Below are 18,790 nucleotides of genomic sequence, written 5' to 3'. Positions count from 1 at the left end.
TCAAGAAGCTGTTACAAAGCAATACGGAGGCTCCAAACACAGACATTTCAGTCTTACTGGGTCACTGGGTATCTTCATTTTTATAACCACTTTCAAGAAGCAGATCATTTCATTGGGTTTTGTTTTCTTTCACTCCCTGTTTATGTGCAGCCCAGTGGCTTTAGGTGAGTCCATGTATTTTTCAGAACGTTATTACCCTTTGCATCCAGGGCCCAACCCCTTTTAAATGGTGGTCACCAGTTTCATTACCATGAGCCGTAATGTAGCTGACTGTGCAAAGGAAATCTATCCTTTGAAGAGCATTTGAAAAGAAATTGATTCAGAGCCTCAGAATGAATTACTTTTGTATGTTCAGTTAATTCTAAATAAATGTTTGAAAGACCTTGCTTAATTTGAGAAGGGAGGGAGAAACATACTGGATGTTATAAATGGTCTCAATCCAAATTCTTAGCTTGGCAGTTTCACATTTGAATGTTTTATTTACATCTGCTCAAAACTGGAATCCCTTTCAAGGATAATTTTATTATAGAGAGATTCATAACAACTCTTATGATCTAAAAAACAAAAGTATGGGATTAAAAAGGAAGGTAGGAATCACTGTCACATGTCAAATTGAATATAAGCTTCATTTGGCAATGAGTGAGAATAGTTGTATTTTAAATCAAACGATCCTGGTGGTAGGAGTTGGGGGTGGGGGGATTGTCTGCATTGGTTCACAAGGAAACTTTCTGCAGTGATGGAAAATTTCTGTATCTTGACACAGTTTTACAGGTATGTGCACATTATCAAAACTCATCACGCTGTTCACTTCAAGTGTGTGCATTTTATTCCATGTAAATTATAAATAATAAAATGGAATTTTTGAAAGGTCCTGTTTGGTTTAGAATTAGGTAATTAGGTAATTCAGTTTCTCTTTTCCAATGAGAAATTGAGGTCTAGAGAAGTAAGATGATGTGTCCTAAGTAACCTCGGAGCTCAGCAGTTCGTCCAGAACAGAGCCAAGGAGGCTGGCCCTGAGCCCATGAAAAGTATGCTGTTTCCAACCCACTGCTGCATTCCAGTTACATGTACGGGGGTGGGGGGTGAAATTACCTTCGCCATCCCTTTCTCTTCAATGGGCCCGTATCCATTTGTATACATTGTTGTAAAATACATTATTCTTACGAATAAGCAGCTTATTCTTATGGTGGACACTTGTATCTTAACCATTGAAAACAGGCCCGGTGCTTCTGAACGCTGTGGTGTGTTTGCGAGTGTTTATGATAAACCTTGCTAGGCTCTTGTTTTACTGCAGCAGGATGAGAGTAGCAAGAGTTCCCAGAACTAATTTATCTTTAAGGAAACCTTCTGGATCTTATTTTTTTGGTTGTCAAATGATCTTCAATTGAAATAGTTTCCTTTAATCCTTAACTAGCTGGCTTCCCACGGCACCACGGTTGATGTCACTGATGAGGTCATGAGGGTGGTGGCCAACAGCATTGCAGCCCACAGGCCTGGCAGCGCCCGAGATCTCTTTAATGGTTCCAGAGAGTTCTCTAGGTACCGATCGGTGCCACATCTGTCAGGCAATGCTGACAATCTCATCAAAAGGGATATTTCCCCTGTGCTTCATGTTGTTTTGCTTCTTTCTGTCTCCTGGCGGTTCTCTGAGGGCTTTGATGATCAGGGCAGAGGCTGGAGGTACCACCTCAATCTGGGCCTGTCTGTGCTGCGTGGTCAGTTTCCCTGTCATCCTCTGACCCTTCCAATCACTGGTGCTTTAGCGATGTCACCACCAGCCTTTTTTGGAGACAGACCCAGGGGCCCATCATGGGGGGCCAGGGCAGACGTGGCACCGACTTCCCCACCGGTGCACCTCAGGTACCCGACTTGGCTCTCCTTGGGGTTGAACTTCACAGGCACGGTGGAGGCGGCTGGTGTCGGATAGACCCACATTCGGGTCGACCGAAGGAAGTTGCACCCTGGCCTCCTCCGTGCGGAAAACCAAATGCCTCTGGATCTTCTTAGAAAAAATGGCATAGGCTTTAAAACCATTTACATAAAACATATATGAACAGTGGTGAAAAATAAAGAAGAAAATAAAAATTACTCAAATTCATAATTTGAAAAAACGCTGTCAGCATTTTAGAAAACACCTTTTTTTTTTTTAATTTATTGGGGTGACAATTGTTAGTAAAATTACATAGATTTCAGGTATGCAATTCTGTATTACATCATCTATAAATTACATTGTGTGTTCACCACCCAGAGTCAGTTCTCCTTCCATCACCATATATTTGATCCCCCTTACCCTCATCTCCCACCCCCCAACCCCCTTACCCTCTGGTAACCACTAAATTACGTTCCCCAGATTAATTTTCAAACCCCGTGGCCATCCTGTGGTCACCGACTGCCCTCCAATCCCCTCACCCTCCCCCCCACCCCCACCCCCCCCCCGCCCATCTAGCAATCCTCAGTTTTTCCTCTTTGTCTCCAAAACTGTTTCTGATTGTTTTCGTGTTTATGATGGAACCTGTTTTTTTCCTTAGTTCAACAAAATGATGTAAAATTCTTTCCATGTTTTAAACAATTTCCTCGTCATTATTGGGTATTTACAGTGTTTCCTATTCTTCATCAGTATGTAATGCTGTGATGAACAACCGTATTCATGTTTCTTTTCCTGTTTTTCTGTTTTTCTCCTTATGAATACATTCCTTGAAGCAAAATGTTAGCAGCAGTATTTGAAATGATTTAAAATGTTCTAAAGGGGTAAGATGTAGCAAGTATTGATAGTGGAACACGCTTGCGCTGCTTTCTCCAAACGTTACTGTTCTTCCCGTGCTTTTGTTTCTCCCTACAGTTGCAGTACCACGCGGGTCTGGCCTCTGGCCTTTTGAATCAACAGTCGTTGAAACGTTCTGCTAACCAGATGGGAGTGTCCGCTAAACGGAGACCAAAGGCGCAGCCCACCACCCTCGTGTTACCACCTCAGTGAGTAGCGGCTTTGAACAAGGCCTTCTGTCCTGGCCAACTCGGCTTTGTGCTTGTCTTTGGCTAATGGAAAGTTATTTTTGCCAAGTGGTTTCTTTCTTTAAAAAAGGTATCTGTTAAGATTAGAAGCCAGGCAGGTGGGTACCGTATTTTGCTTAGATCTTCAATGAAGCCGTTATAATGCAGTTCACGATGTATGTATTCCATGTGTGACTTTCCCACGGAGGATTTTAAGGTCCCTCATAGCTTATTCTTTGTTTCCTTGTCACATCCTCATAGTAGGCAGAGGGTAAGTACAGTTGTCCTTATTTTACAAATTGGGCAGCTGAGGAGCATATTACATAATAAGCTGCAGGCCACCTGAGAAGCTGGTAGGCTGGCCTTCGAATCTCTGCTGGCTTGCTTTTTTAAAATAGTAATATATGTGCTCTTCTTATTCCCGCCAGGAGAGATACCTGTAAGGTTCATAAAGTGTACAGCTTGATCATGTTTTTCACACATGTGCGCCTCCATGGAACTCGCCTGGATCGAGCCGCGGGGCCACCGCGTCCCGAACCCCGTAGTTTTCCGCCTTGCGTTCCCACTGTGTACGTGTGCCGCTCTTCCCCAAGTTTAACGCCATTCTGCTTCTTTGAACGATTAATTTTACCTGCGCTTGAGCTTCATATAAACAGAATCACACAATATGTAATCTTGTGTAGCAGCTTTTTTTTCATTCAACATAATCTGTTAGATTTATCCAGGTTGTTTGTTCTTTTTCGTTGCTGCATAGTATTCCTTCTAAAATGTCACGATCGATTCGTTTACCTGTGGGGTTATCTTGTATGAGAAGCCGTCGATGAGGACCAAGTCTTCCTCAGTGGTGTGGAATCAGAGATGTGAGTGCAGCAGGCTTGCCGACAGCTTTTCTCTCAGCGTGCACTCTCCCCTGAGAGGGCAGTGCTCCCAAAAGGCTTCACTTGGACTTGACACATATTCCCTAGCCTGTCCCGCCCTCCTTTTATACTCTTTCATTGACATCCTCAGTTACAAACTACATTTTAAAATTTCCAGTCCAAAGGAGTGTTTGTAGATGAGACTCAGTTGTTTGCCTTCATTGATCTTTCTTTTTGATTAGGAAATATATATTGTACCTGCTGTCGGCCAGGCACTGTCCTAGGCTCTGGGGATAGAAGCCTGAGCACGACAGACGTGGTCCCTTCTTCCTGAACCTTTTTGTGTACTGGGGAAAAGACCCCAAAAAGCACCTCCGAACAAATTAATCAATACAATAATACAATAATTTCTGGTTATAATTAATGCTTAGGAAGGGAACACAGTGGGTAGGAAGGAGTGGGAGTGGAGGAAAGTGTAAATCTGGTGGTCTATGAAGGCCTGTCCAACGAGATGACCTGAGGTGGAAACTTGGAGAATGAGGAGGAGAAGGCCGGTGAGGAGCTGGGGTCTTTCTCCCAGTGGTGGACACTCGTAAACCGCCGTTTCTGTGATTTTCAGCTTTTGTTCATAATTGACATTTGCTTCCGGGATAGCATGAAGACAACCAACCAGCCTCCCACAACTTATCTGTTGTCTGCTGTATGTACTGGTGCCGTATTTTTCAGAGACTGCAGCGACACTTTCTTTGAATGATGCAAGACGATTTGATCTTCACGATTTGGTAGAAAACTTCTTTAGGAACATTACTCTGTCTGTTTCTCATGTGTGGGAGTGGGGATTCTGCACATCTCAACTTTCAGCTCTCAGAAGTCCAGTGGGCCTTGTAACTTGTCATTTTCCCTGCGTGGATTGTCTACTGGGGCAAGATGTTTGGCGAGAAGTGAAAGACTTAGTAATGGTCTCATAAGACCAGAGCCAAAAAGTGTTTGCTGCTAACTCTCTCTTGACAAAAGTCAGTTCTTAGTCCATCTGTTCACCATTTGTTAATTTGCATTGGCTTGAAACCTGTTTACAGGTGACATGCTATTATGAGGACACTTAGAAACTATTTTAAGCACCGAGGCAATCAACAGACTCTGTTCTCATGCCAAAAAAAAAAAAGAAAAAAAAGAGGTGCTTGCAACTGTCATTATAAATTTATAATAAATCACTCCAAATACTTCATTTCAAAGAGAAGAGTGTTTAGCGACGTGTCCTAAGAATACAACGTTGAAATGATTTCCTATACTTAGTAGGTTATTTCCTGTGAAAATTGACTGTTGCCTTTTCACATCTTTGAGCTTTTGGGGCTTACATTATCCTGGAATCCCTTAATAGAACTGGTCAGTAGGCAGGATCTATATTTAAAGGTCATTCAGTCCACTTTTATTGAGTACCTACTGTGGGCCACTTATTGTGTTAGATGTCAGGAATAGAAACACCAATAAGACATAGCTGCTGGCTTAATTGGATTGTGAAAAGTTTTAATTAAAAAATAGGACAGTAGTAATATATAGATATTGTAGGTTTTGGGGAAAAAAGATAACAAAAAAGAAAAATTAGTAATACTGTCACCCTGAGAAAATTATTGATGGATATTGTTCTACACTTTTTTCTATACATCTATAACATAATTTTTCAAAATAAAAGACAACCTCCAAAAAAGATTGTATTATCATATTGTTCTGTATCACATCTCAACGTTTACTGAATGTAATTGTTAGATTTTAAGGTAGTGTAATTTGATCTATGGAATGTTTAAATTTGCATGTTAATCAGCCATGTTATGGTTGTATTCTATCGAACATTAATTACAAAATTGTTATTATAAGCGTGACATTACCATAAAATAACGTTGTTGTTAGGAAAGTCCCTTGAACTCCCTTATAAAACAACACCCAAATCATCCAAGGTTGCTACATTATCTATTGCTGTATAACAAATTGCCCCCAAATTTATTGGTATCACAACAGGAAACAGAATCTCTCACCTTTTCTGTGCCTCAGGAATCTGCGAGTGGCTCGCCTGGGTGGTTCTGGCTCAGAGCTCTCGTAAGATTGCAGTCAGATGTCAGGCAGGACAGCGGTCATCTGAAGGTTGGACTGGGGTTCAAAGGTCACTGCCAAGGTGGCTCGCTCACTTGGCGGACAACCTGGTGCTTTTGACAGGAGACCTCACTTCCTCTCTACGCCGGCCTCTCCACAGGGTGCTTGAGTATGGTCATGACTTGCAGGTGACTTCTTCCAGAACAAGGAATCTAAGAGAATGAGAAGCTAGGGGAATGAGAGTCAGTGGACTTCCTTTTGATGACGTAGCCTGAGAAGACGCACAGTGTCACTTCCACCCCGTTCAGTGAGGAGAGGCATGGCACAGAGGGAGGAGGGGCTGAGCCTAGAAACCTCATCCCGTTACCTGGGCAGCAGACTCTTACCCCGGGCCGTCCAGTGGTGGGTTCTGTGTACTGTGCTGGGGATTTGAAGATGAATGAGATATGATTGTGGTTTTCAGGAAGCTCCCAGTGGAATCAGAGGGAATCAGAGTAAAGTGGGCCGAGTCCTAGTGACATGAGCCTACCGTGCCCGAGAAAGCCATGACAGGGTCCTGAGAGATCCATGTAGGGAGGTCCAGCTGAACCCCTGCCAGCTCTGAAGGATGGAGGCGCTACTTGGAGAGCTAGATGCTTGCTTGCACAGGCTTACAGGATTCTAAAGAAAGGTTTTATTTCTAAACTGGAGGAGGCCAGTAAAGTACCAGCACCCAGGCCCCTCACTCGCCCTCCTCTGGGACTCTGTGCATCGGTTAATGTCGTGCCGATGGGTTCCTGCACTGGCTTATGGCAGCACCTGGATGGCAGGAAACAAACCACTGGCTCTGCCTATCTGTGCTGAGGCCCCAGGCACAGCAAGGATGCAGGCGGTTTGCACAGTGTTGTTTTTCAAATGCCGTTGGCTTCAGCAGTCTCTGAAGTTCCCATAGGATTAGTGATTTGTGGGATTAGCGATTCATATCTGTCATCCCCCCAAAGAAGCTTGTAGCAAGACAAAGGTGTTGTTCGCGCTGCAAGATCTTCGAGCACATGTTAGCTTTCAGAGGGCACTCACCAAGCAGCCTCGCTCCCGTCAGCCCCGAGTGTGCCCATTAAGTTGTCTTTTGCAGAAGGGACACTGTCATTTTCAGAGAGGAGCTGTGTGCCTGCTGCTGGGTAAACACGGGTGGGCTTTGGATCCTGGTAGGATTGTGCTCAGTCTGGAAAATGACTGTCTAGTGTGATGGATCTGTAGGTTCATATTGAGATAGCTTTGTATTTACATGTCAGAGGAGCCATGTTTACCTGTGCTCCCTTTGACAGCTGTCTCAGCTTTATGATGCATTGTCTCGTGTCCTGTGTTACCATGGGATGCTGGTCTAATCAGTATGGCCGGGCCGAATGTCCCAGGACGCCTGGGGTTCAGAGGCTCTGCCTGATGGAATGCTGGCCGTCTGCGGTAGCAGAGTGAAGGCTCGTCTGTGTTCTTAATTTTGCACACGTAGATCTCATTTATGTGTGAGGGAATAAAAAGACATTGTTTTACAGAAAGGTTAGTTTTTAAAAATATTACCTTCATCTCCTGGAAGTTGTGGAGACAGGCAGTTGCTTTTGTTCCCGTTATCTTTTGTGAAAAGGTCCTGCCTGCTAAATGAAGGGTATGTGTCCTTCCCTAGGCCACCTTCTCTCTAGTCACCCGGATGTGCTGTGCACGTCCCTGGCCAAGAGCAGCCCCCCACTGCCCCCCTGGGTCCGGTCCGCTCTCACCAGCCCGAGCTGCGTCTCCATTGGTCTCTCTCCTCCACTGTCAGTACTCGCCTTTCTCCTGGATCATTCCTGGTGGTACGCAGACATGTTTACCCCAAAGCATCTCCTGTAAGAACGCCCGGATCATAATCCCACTTCTCTTTCCAGCTCCCACCCTCTCTGTCCTCTTTATAGAAGAACCCCTGAAAGAGTCACCTGTACTGGGCGTCAGTTTCTCAACCCCCCCCAGGCAGCCGCAGTCTGGTTTCCAGCCCTATAGCCCGGTTTGGTGTCTTCTAGAAGTTTGCACACATGGTGTCATGCAGATCAGTATTTTCTCTCTGGTTTCTTTGCCCGGCATGATGTTTTCGAGGTTCATCTGTGTTGTCTGTCAGTGGTTTGTTCCTTTTATTCACTGAAGTTTTCCTTGGTGGCGTTTGGAGCCCACCACTGGCATGTCCTCAGCGGTTCTCATCTGTTTCGATGCTGTAACCCCTCTGAGGCCGCAGGGCGTCTTCAGTTCCTGCTCCTGTTCGCGGATGACCTACCCCCGGTTCAAGTAACGACAACAGCGCAGCTGCTGCATACCGGGACAGGTGTGCTGGAAAGGAAGGCCACCGATTCGGGAGGTAACGGATAATGGCACGCACGCACCTTGGGGGTTCCAAGGTTTGAACATCAGCTTGTCTTCAGAATGGCTACTCACAGCGCTCTGGGGTTTACCTGGAAGAGGCTCGTTTCCTGCCACCACCTTGCAAACTGACCCCCAAGGAGACCATCGACTTGACATTCCATGCGGTGCTCACACAGATGGTTGGATTCCTTCCAAGACGTGTGGCCAAAGCTGCTTCTGTTCTGGAAAGGCAGAGGCTCACATCTTCTGCTTAATGTGAAACCAACAGGAATCACGGGGAGCAAAGCGGTGACCTAAGTGTCCTCAGAGATGGAGATGAATGAGGCCGGCGCTTATGGTGACCATTGATGGTTAAACCGAGCTGGCAGATGTTTGGCGGCTGGAGTGCTCTAGACCCAGAGCCGCTTCCTGGAGCTTCCTGGCCGTTATTGGTGTCCCTTCTTTCTGTTGCTTTGTTACGACAGTTCTTCCTCAGCCACACAGGTGAAAATGCAGGTTGCTGTAGTTGCTGCGCCGTTAGAAAACTGCCACAGATGTCATTTGAGTGGTGACTGAGCGTGCTTCCTTGCAGGGACCCTGTTTTCTTCCTGATCACTGGGCTCTGTTTTGCTTCCTCAGGGTCATGCTATTTGGTTGAGGGCGGAATTTGTTATATGTTGATAAGTTGATATTAAATTCAACTTAGATGGTGATTGAGCCTTGAACAAGAATAGTTGGCATCTCTTTTCACTGCGGTCAAGTCTGCTTCTGAGCAAACTAACAGTGATCGGCCACGAGTGGGGAGCAAGCTGGTTCACTGCTGTGAGCCTTTGAGCTCCAGGGCCCCGTTTCCTGAGTCTCCTGTTCCTTAGGGCCCTGACGGATTCGCCCCGAGCTCGGGATGGGAGCAGAGCAAGTGTGTTGCCTGCTCCGCCTGTCCCTGAAAGGAGACAGACAACTCTGCAGCTGTAAGTTTCCCAAGTCTTAGGAAAAGTCATCAAAACTTGAGAAGTTCACTAACTCCTTCTTTCCCTCCTGGCAAGTATTAAGTAACAATATTCATTAAATACCACTGAGAGGCTCTGTAATAAAGAAATAATCCTTGGCCTTGGTGGCTGTAACTCTCCAGAAGAGTTGAAATTGAGAATATAATTAAAGATTAAAACATTGTTTGCATTCTAGAACATGGAGAAATCTTTCTCTCCATTGTGGGACCATATTAATAAGGAAGAGATCAGTTTCCAATAACCAACAGTACGAAAGCTCAGTTATTAACATCAGGCATGTGTAGGCCGTCTGGCTCAGTACTTCTTTTGTCTTTTTCCTACAAGACTGGAGCTGTCTCCACTCCAGGAATGGTGAGGGATACCAGGCTTCCCTCAAAAAACGTATCCAAGTTTGTTCAGTGTCCTCAGTTTGCCAGGGAACATTCACATAGCAGGAGTTACCTCTATACGGATCTTTAATCCTGTAATTCATTGGATTCTCTGTTTTGTCCATGGGATTGTTTCCCATCTATTTGTTTCAGGCCGTTTTCTGTGCAGGGTTAAAGGTTGGTAGGGATGGGTATCCCGAGCTCTGTGAAGGTTTTATCATTGTGACTGGGAAAGAGGTGAGGACGCTATAAACTGTTGTCAGGCCATCAGGACAGTGGCAGGAAGAAACCCTTGGTGGTTAGATAGGTGTGCTGTCGGCCTGCGAGTGGGAACAGGGAGGGGCCCCGGGCCTGCCGATCGGCTTGGAGAAGTTTTTACTGCACAAGCAGTTCATTTTCTCCCTCTGCTTGCTTTGGTTGCTGTTCACATTTGTTTTCCATTTGCCTTGAACTAGGATCAGAGGGCATTTTGAGGCCACAGGTAGAATAACCCTCCTCATGAGTCCGGTCTTTTCTATTGCCTGTTCTGCTTGCTTTTTGAAAGTTTCTCATTCCAGGGCCCGGGAAGGCACCATAGCTCTTGAGATGTCCTTTTTAATGTGTATGTGCTCATGCTTTTGGCAGGTGGAGAAGGAAAGTGTCTCTCTCAGCCTGTGTATTTGGCTGGGGAAGGAAAAATGTGGTGCGGTGACTGGACAGGAAGAAGCCTTCAGCTCACAACTCCTGTGAGGCTCTCGTTCGTGCTTTCTTTCATTTCTTCCATGGCCTTTGCCACTGTCTGCCTTGTTCTGGGTGGACTGGAAACTCGCTGGCGACCGGGGCTCTCTGTGTCCTTTGCCGCCTAGCCTTGGCGCAGGCCCTGATGGCTGGATGCATGAGCCCTGAGGCTGGCCCTCCAGGCTGCGCAAGCGCACGTCCAGCTGAGGAGGCCAGCAGCATCCTTCTACAGGATGTTCTGGGCCTGCGTGCGTCCGCTCATGGCTCTTAGTGAGCTGGGAGTGTAGGTGCTGGGTGTCTAAATGCCTGGGAACTGAGTGCCATTCAGACAGAGAAATGCCTGCAGCTGAGGACGTGGGGTTGCCAGCTGGTCCGGCCCTTTTGTTGGGGGCTAGGGGTCTGGTCCTGTCCTGCTGCGGGGGGTGAGGGGTCTGGTCCTGTCCTGCTGCGGGGTGTGGGGGTCTGGTCCTGTCCTGCTGCGGGGGGTGGGGGTCTGGTCCTGTCCTGCTGCGGGGAGTGGGGGTCTGGTCCTGTCCTCCTGCGGGGGATGGGAGTCTGGTCCGGCCCTGCTGCCGGGGGATGGGTGGGATTGGACACGGAGGCTCAGGCAGCCAGCAGGGCCCGGACACCATGCAGGGGCCTTGCTACCACAGGGGGCAGCGGGCCTGGGGGCTCATGAGCAGGGCTGACATGTGGCAAGTGGTATATTAGGAAGATGAAGCAAGTAGCAGAATGCCAGTAAATAAGGGAGTGCTTTGTACCTGTTAGAAAGATAATTGGTTCATGTTACTTATCTTTTATCCCCTTTCTTTGGGCAGGAGGAAAATCTCTGGGAGAAATAAAGGAGGAATCCCTCATAAATATTAATGTAATAATCTATCTATGGAGAATAAATATAGGGACATTTTGTTTTAAACGCTCTGTGTCGCTGTGCTTCATTAGCATATATGTTGTGAAAGATCGTTTTTTTCCTCCCCTTGAGAGAACCGTGTTTAGTTCAGCTAATAGCCGCACACTGAAATCTGTAGCTTGTCAGGATTGTCACAGTTCAGAGGGACAGAAGAACTGCCTCGCCCCCCTGCCTTAGCCAGCGGGGTTCCCGTGTTCACTCACCCTCAGAAGTGTCTGCCCTGGGCGGGAAGCATCAGAAGTCCCAGATCCGGCCTGATTTTCTAGACCCTCCGCCCGGACCTTTGGTCCCTGTGTATGTGTGTGACACCGGTCACTCTGCGAGCGTTGACTAAGCATGTTGTACAGGTGTATGCGTGATTGAGCTGGGACTAAAGGTGCAGAGAGAGGCACTACTGTCTGTAAACAGATGAGACAGATAACGAGTTCACGGGAAGCTTGGGTTTGAGGTGTTCACAGCCTTGGGTGAAAAGTCAGGATGGATTCAATTTGTCTTCAAATACTCCAGCCTCCCCCTTCTTTAGTGTTGCAGCCAGGGGCCTATGATACAAATAGTTGCTAATTGTTGAAACTGGATGATGAGAACTTAATATGTTGATGAGCTCATTATACTGTTTTCTCTATATTTGTGTATATTGGAAAGTTTTCACAGTCAAATTGTTTTTTAAAACATGGGTCTGGAGCTTGGGTTGTGGTTGAAGAAACAGTGTTGGTGATCAGGTGTAGGGATGACACAAGTCTCAGGAGTGGGTGGCATCTGCCAGGGGATGTGCGGGGTGACCAGAGCGGGTCACGCAGAGGGGGCATCGGTGAAGGGATCCTCACTCTCTGGTTCTGGTCCTGGCCTCCCTCAGCTCATCTGTCCTACCGTGTTTCCCCGAAAATAAGACCTAGCTGGACAGTCAGCTCTAATGCGTCTTTTGGAGCAAAAATTAAAGCAAGACCCGGTCTTATTTTACTGTGATGTAAGACCGGGTCTTATATAATATAATCTAATACCCGGTCTTACTAATTTTTGCTCCAAAAGACACATTACAACTGATTGTCTGGCTAGGTCTTATTTTTGGGCAAACAGGATATATTTGTTTCAGACCCATTGTGACATAGGTTAAAATGTAAAACTCAGTGTCTTCTATAGATACTGAATCAAATTCTATAAAATAGAAAGCCATAATAAAGGACCTGGCCATTAGGCACTACATCAAATGTGGCAGCCTGCAGGATCAGTTTAAAAATTATATTTCATTGCATCTTCTAATTGCATTTCTCCTTTACAAGGTGATTTTACCCAGGAAGACAGCTGTCTAGTGTGGTTATTACATCACTCTGGCCATTACTGGGCACAGGAAGAAAAGAGACGGGTGGTTTATATAGTACAGGTCATCAGATGGAAGCTGGATCTTTTTTTTAATCCCTTTTTGCATAACAAAGAGCTTCAGGCTGTTAATATTTCACACTAAGCCATTGCCAACCAAGGCTGGTTATAAGTGAGCCTCTCTCTCTCTGAGGAGCTTTCTTTTCTTTCCTGAAATGGAAAGTAACTTTGTTGGTCTTTTGATGTGTCTCTCTTTCCTTCTCTGCCATGTGAGCTATTAGTAACCTATATATTTTGGCCCAGAAAGTCCCTGTTGAGGGCTGTCAGTGATCAAGGAGCTGTGAGCCAGTTTCTCTGTTCACCTGTGCTGAAAACTATTCCTGAGCTCGAGCAGGTCCAGTGACCTCACTAACCTGAGAACGGGGGGGAGTAGGAAATGGCTTTGTCTCTCAGCTTGAGTCTTTTACTGCAGAATGGATTTTGGTCTGGTGGCACTACTCACTCTGATAGTCCTTGTTCGCAGTAGACACCCAGGATTTTTTAAGACTAAAACAGATTATACATATTTCTGGCTCCCTGAGATGTCAGGTTTATCATTTCTCTAAGTTAGTTCAGTGCGGAAAGAAGTGGTCGTTGTCCTTCTGTTTGGAGGCAGTTTTTCAACCTAGGTGGAGCTCTGAGCTCAGGGCCTGCCGGCCAGGCAGGTCAGTCCTCACTCTGGGGACATGCTGACAGCTGGGCAGAGTGGACTAGAAAGGGAGCAGCCAGCCAGATGTGGGGACCCAGCCCTTCCCCAGTGACTCCCAGCTGGGCTACACAGTAGAATCAGATGGGAGCCCTTTGCGCGGAGAGGCCCAGTCGTCCACATGTTAAATCAGTTCCCAGGACGATTCCTGTTTCGTCTGAGGTTGGATTCAAGCACTGCTCCAGGAGGGGTGTCTGGGAAAGCAGCTGTCAGAGTGTCGGAAGACAAAGGGAATGACTGTTGTGGGGAAGAGCTTATTTGCTCAGGGCCCCAGATGGGACCCTGCTGGAATTTAAAACTCAGAGGGAGGTGGATCCTAACTTGTTGCTTCCTGTCAGCTCCCCACTGTGTGGTCTGTACCTTTCCCTGACCAGCTCAGTTTCAGCCTGCGACCCTTGGGGCCCTGGAAAAAGTCTGGTGATACTTTCCTTTTTTCCTTTGAATGTGTTTTTATTTTATTATGTTAGTGATTTGGCCCTTCTAGTTAAATTAGTATCTTTAAGCATATTGCATTGTCATTATGGACACTTTTAAATGTATTCATGTAAATCAGAAGTACACAGTTTAGCTCATGGCAGACTTGATGCAGTCTTTTTTTGGCACATGTTTAAGTGTATAAATTGTGACATACGCATATACCTGTGAAACCATCACCTTACCATAAGCAAGAAGATGAACGTATTCATCACCCCCAAAGTCTTCTCATGCCCCATTGTCATCCTGCTCTCTCCACACCTCGATCCCCTGGTAATCACGGGGCTTTGTCATATAGATTAGATGGCATTTTCTAGAAACTTATGTAAATGGAATCATACAGTACATACTTTTTTAAAAAAATGTGGCCTTTTTGCTCAGCACAATTATTTTGCGGTTCATCTATATTCAGCTGTATTGCTGCATGGATCAGTAGATCATTTCTTTTATTGCTGCATCGTGTTCCATTGAATGGCTGTAGCAGTGTGTTTATCCATTCGTCCGTTGCTGGGCAGTTGGGTTGTTTCTAGTTTCTGACTATTGCAAATAAAGCCAGTGTGAACATTCATGCACAAGTCGTCGTATGTGCACGTACTTCCATTTCTCTTGGGTAAACACTTAGGAGCACAATATCTCGGCCATGTGGTAGGTGTATGTGTAATGTTTTAAGAAATTGTCATACCATTTTCCAAAGGGATTGTATCATTTCACATTCCTATTCGACGGGGGAGTTGCAACTGCTCCCCGTCCTCACCGACACTCGATATGATCAGTCTTTTTCAGGTTAGACATTCTGATAGGTAGGTGCTGGTAGCTGAGTGTGGTTTTAGCATGTATTTCCTTACTGACTCGTGGTCTGAGCCCCCTTTCCTGTGCATATTTGCCATCCGGATAGCTTCTTCGGTGAAGTGCAGGAGAAAAGTTTGAGGCCTACTGCATGAGAAGTTCCCTTTGAGAATTGTAGGTTTTCTTTCCTTTAAGGGCTTTGAAAATCCATGAATGTAGAGCCTATCATGGGTCAGTTATTATGTATGGATTGGTTGGCGAGTATCTGTTGAGTACCTACTGGGTGCTCATCATACCCCTGTTGCTGCGTGGACTCCAACGGGAATAGTCAGGGACCAGAGCACCAGGAGTCCAAACACACCAGGTTTTGCCTGCATGTCTCATGGTGTTTCTTCGCCTGTCCGTCTTCTTTCCCATACCTGGGTCAGAGCTCTGGGTCTGGAGTCGGTTGGTGCTGGGACAGGCTTTTAATTTAGTCCTGATTTTCCTGGTAGGGGACTTGTCTTTGAACCACCGAAGTCTGGACTCCTGCTAGTCTTTAACTGGTATTTATTTGTAATCTGTTCTTTTTATTCGTTTTCAAAATTCAGCAAATAAAATCTGATGTTGATAATGCTCGGTGCTGAATGTTCAGTGGTAAATAAACCTTCCGTTGAGGAACTTGGAGTGTCCTGGGGAGACTAGTAAAGAGGCCGCTAGGATCCCTAAGGACCTGTCATCGACCCTGGGGAACCAGCACAGGTTCCCTGAAGGAAGTGGACTCAGAAAAATGGAAAATCCCTGTAAACACTTAACCACAATGTTGGTTCTCATACTAGAACAGTCTAAGACGGGCCCACTACGCATTTCCCCCTAAAAGGAGGCGAAAGTGAGGAGCAGAGGCAAGAAGCTGCAGAGACTCTGAGAAGTAGGAACTGCTGAGTAAGACCCCGCAGCCTCCCTCTCACTCCTCTCCCTGGTTCTTCTCCCGGAGCCGCTTCCTGGGCTGGTGGAGAGATGCTGACCCCTCAGTTCTCAAGGAAACTTGGGGGCCCAGGGCATCTGCTTAGCCCGCTGTGTCCTTTGGATATCGTCTTCTCTGGGCAGTGATGTGAGAAAGATGGGAAACTGCTGTGCGCGTGGGCCTGAGATCCAGGGCTCTCTTCTTGGCTCTCTCTCTGAGACGGGCACCCGCACACACAGTTGCCTCCCGTCTCCCTCTCATCTTTGTCCCTGGAAACCGTGTTTTGTGCTGTTTGGTCACCACAGTGAGAGACTTCACCAGGCCTGAGTCTCGGATCCAACTTCCAGAAGAGCCTGGTCTCTCACTTGGCGGATGCATCATGATAGGACAGGACAGCCTTAGGGGTCCCCTGTGTGCCCTGCCCACAGGAGCCTCCGTTTTGCATTGCTGAGCTGAACCTCCTCGTGGCCCTCCCTGCTGTAATTGGGGCTCAGGCACACATCCTGTTTCCCTGAAAATAAGGCCTAGCCGGACAATCAGCTCTAATGCGTCTTTTGGAGCAAAAATTAATATAAGACCGGATATTATATTATATTAATTATATTATAGTAAAATAAGACCAGGTCTTAATTAATTTTTGCTCCAAAAGGCGCATTAGAACTGATTGTCCAGCTGGGTCTTATTTTCGGGGAAATACGGTAGTTCCAGAGAGATCTTTTAAAAGAAGGTAACTCTTGGCTCGAGGGACTTTCTGTGCAGCTGGGCCAACACACACAGGGAGTGAGACTTGCGGGGACTTAATGTCCCCAGAGAAGAAACCAAAGCATCTTCAGCCACAGATTGAATAACCTGTCCCCTCTCTAACCCCAGCCCCACTCATGCCCTGTGGCCCCAGAGGTGTCCCAGGGACCTGTCCTTCTGCTCGTCTACTCTGACACTTACATCTCAGGACCCCAAAGAAAACGTCTCTCCTGGTCTTAAGTAAAATCTCATTTCATTTCTGTTGAATCATTAAGTCAGCATAAATCTCAAGCACAGTAGCTCTAGGAAGATGTTGTTTTCCTATGTGACATACAACAGATTTTATTTATTTATTTTTATTTATTTATTTTTTGTGGACTTGGGAAAACTCAAGTAATCAAAAGTAAGTAAACAAAAGCCACCAAATTCCTTTTTCTTCTCTTTGCCAGATATCCCATTTCTTGTCAGTTGGAATGGACCCCGCCCCCAACCCCCACCCCGAAGTGTTGCGTGCACAGAACTTGACTTTACACATCAGTTATGGGGCTAGGATTGGTTCTTACAAATTTACTTCGCCTCTCCATTTTTTTATTTTTTTATTTTTTTTTTACTTTTTAAATTTTTAACAAAGGGCACTTATAATTGAAAGGTCTCCTAAGACCAATTAATTCAATGCAGTTCGTTCAGCAGACATTTAGACAGTATGTGGCATTGCCCAGCCCCTAAGGAACTTCTGATACTGGTGAGGGACGTGTCTAGAGTGTCATGAAAACCCAGACCTGGAAGAGCCGGGAGGCAGCTCCTCGCCCCTCATTTCCCTGTGAAAGAAACAAAGGATGCAGGTGGTGAAGTATTCTGAGAGATCGCAGGCATTTAGTCTAACGGACCCTGGACTGGAACCTCCCGACTGTTTCGTTCCTCTAATGCTCTGCTCATATCCCACCCACTGATCCTCTGTCTCACATTCTTGGGGTGCTAGGGGCGATGGAGGAGGAAGCAAGAGGGGAAGAAAAAACCTGGATGTTAAAAAATTGTGCCTTTTTAGGTGGTATTGTAGAATTCCCACCCCTGGTTTGCTGTTGTGAGATTTCCCCAAGTGGAATACTTCACTGATTGGGTTTTGCACGTGAACCTGGCAGAGGCCACAGCCCATTGCTTCTGATTCTTTGCAAACAGAAGGGGCCGGTTTCGGCATTTGTGAGCTAAGAATTCCAGCTTTCGGCTTCAGCCTCCTTGTGGCCCTGTTAGCACTGCTTTTTGGCAGAGAAGCAATACTTTATCAGCTAGTAGGAACAGATATTTCTGTTCAACAAATGAGCCCAGATTTATAGACTCAAGAGTTCAAAGAAATGAGATGAGAGATCACCAACCCAGTCAAGACTTCAGTGAGGGAAAAACACCGTAGGCCTGGTTAATAATGAAAGCCAGTGAGAAAGGCACTCATTTAATTCTTGCATTCATCCTCCAGAGGGACTGTCACTCTCCGTGCCTACTACATGTGTGACGACACTGAGGCTTGAATCGTGTCCACTGCCTCCCAGCTGCGAAGTGGTCGTTCTGGGGTTCACCCTGGTTACTGGGACTCCAGAACCCACACCTCTGAGCTGTACAAGGTAGCGCTGTGCCTTGTGTTCACGGAAGCAGCTGCTGAAGTGGAATTTGGGTTGCAGTGTATTTATTAGGGATCAGTGCCTGTGAAAGGAAGGGGGAAGCAGCAGGATTGGACGGGGGAAGACTGCAAACATGGTACGGGCCCGACCATGCCTTGTCCAACCGGGGAGGTCTCGGCCGTGACTGTCACCTGTAAGCGCTGTCCTGGCCGTGGTACCCTGCTCGCTCAGTCACCAGATGCAGGCGGCTCCCAGGGCCGTGACTTGGTGAGGTCTCTGCAGCCAAGGCTGACCCCGGGGGAGCTGACAGCTGCAGGCTGAGAGTCGCCAGCGGCTCCTCTGGCCAGGCAGCCAGTTCCTCTTTGGAGAGGGGCTCGCCGCCACGCTCCTCGTCTACCACAACCTTTGTGAGTCGTGATTCTGTGAGTTGCGCTCAGGACTGGTGTCTGTTGCTGGCAGATTGGACCCCGTTGGCAGTGGTAATCCTGGCAATGGTACGAAGTGCAAGCCCACACTCTCAGGCCCATTTCTGCCTTGTGGCCACTTTGTTCATGTGGCCGTCATGCTGACGGGTTGGCTGGGGTGGGCTGCTCAGGTCACTTTGTCCACTTGGGTGTTCAGCGCCTCTTCCATGGTAGGTGACAGCGTGTGTTACAGACATCACCACCCCTCACACCCATTCCTTCCATCCACGTACATGTCTGTGCCGCAGATGCCCTTGTCCTGACCTTCAGCCTTTCCTTCTCGGCCCTGGCACTGGCCGGACCACTCACACTGCGCATGCGTCTGGTCTGTGGCGAGTCTAGCTGTGTGCCGCGTCTCTTTACATACAGTTGATGTTCCGCCGCACTGCTCGAAGCCCCACCCACTGGAGGCTTGCCCTTCACTGCCGTCTGCCATGCCAC

The 18,790-nt window shown here is 46.8% G+C and overlaps 1 protein-coding gene and 1 pseudogene across 2 annotated transcripts in view; one reads left to right on the top strand and one right to left on the bottom strand.

Annotated features, from left to right (window-relative positions):
• Positions 1-18,790, top strand: part of MED27 (mediator complex subunit 27) — a 191,358-nt gene that overhangs the window by 61,954 nt on the left and 110,614 nt on the right. For both annotated transcript variants that reach the window (XM_033123817.1, XM_033123816.1), the window contains exon 3: positions 2,840-2,970. In XM_033123817.1, coding sequence (XP_032979708.1) covers positions 2,840-2,970 — 131 coding nt within the window. The remainder of the gene's footprint in view (positions 1-2,839; positions 2,971-18,790) is intronic.
• On the bottom strand, positions 1,400-2,019 carry LOC117032025 (60S ribosomal protein L12-like; annotated as a pseudogene).

The sequence above is a fragment of the Rhinolophus ferrumequinum genome, chromosome 12 (genome assembly GCF_004115265.2).
Source record: "Rhinolophus ferrumequinum isolate MPI-CBG mRhiFer1 chromosome 12, mRhiFer1_v1.p, whole genome shotgun sequence".
Taxonomy (NCBI): domain Eukaryota; kingdom Metazoa; phylum Chordata; class Mammalia; order Chiroptera; family Rhinolophidae; genus Rhinolophus; species Rhinolophus ferrumequinum.
The sequence above is the reverse complement of the archived record's forward strand: the minus strand, read 5'-3'. Positions and strand labels throughout refer to the sequence as shown.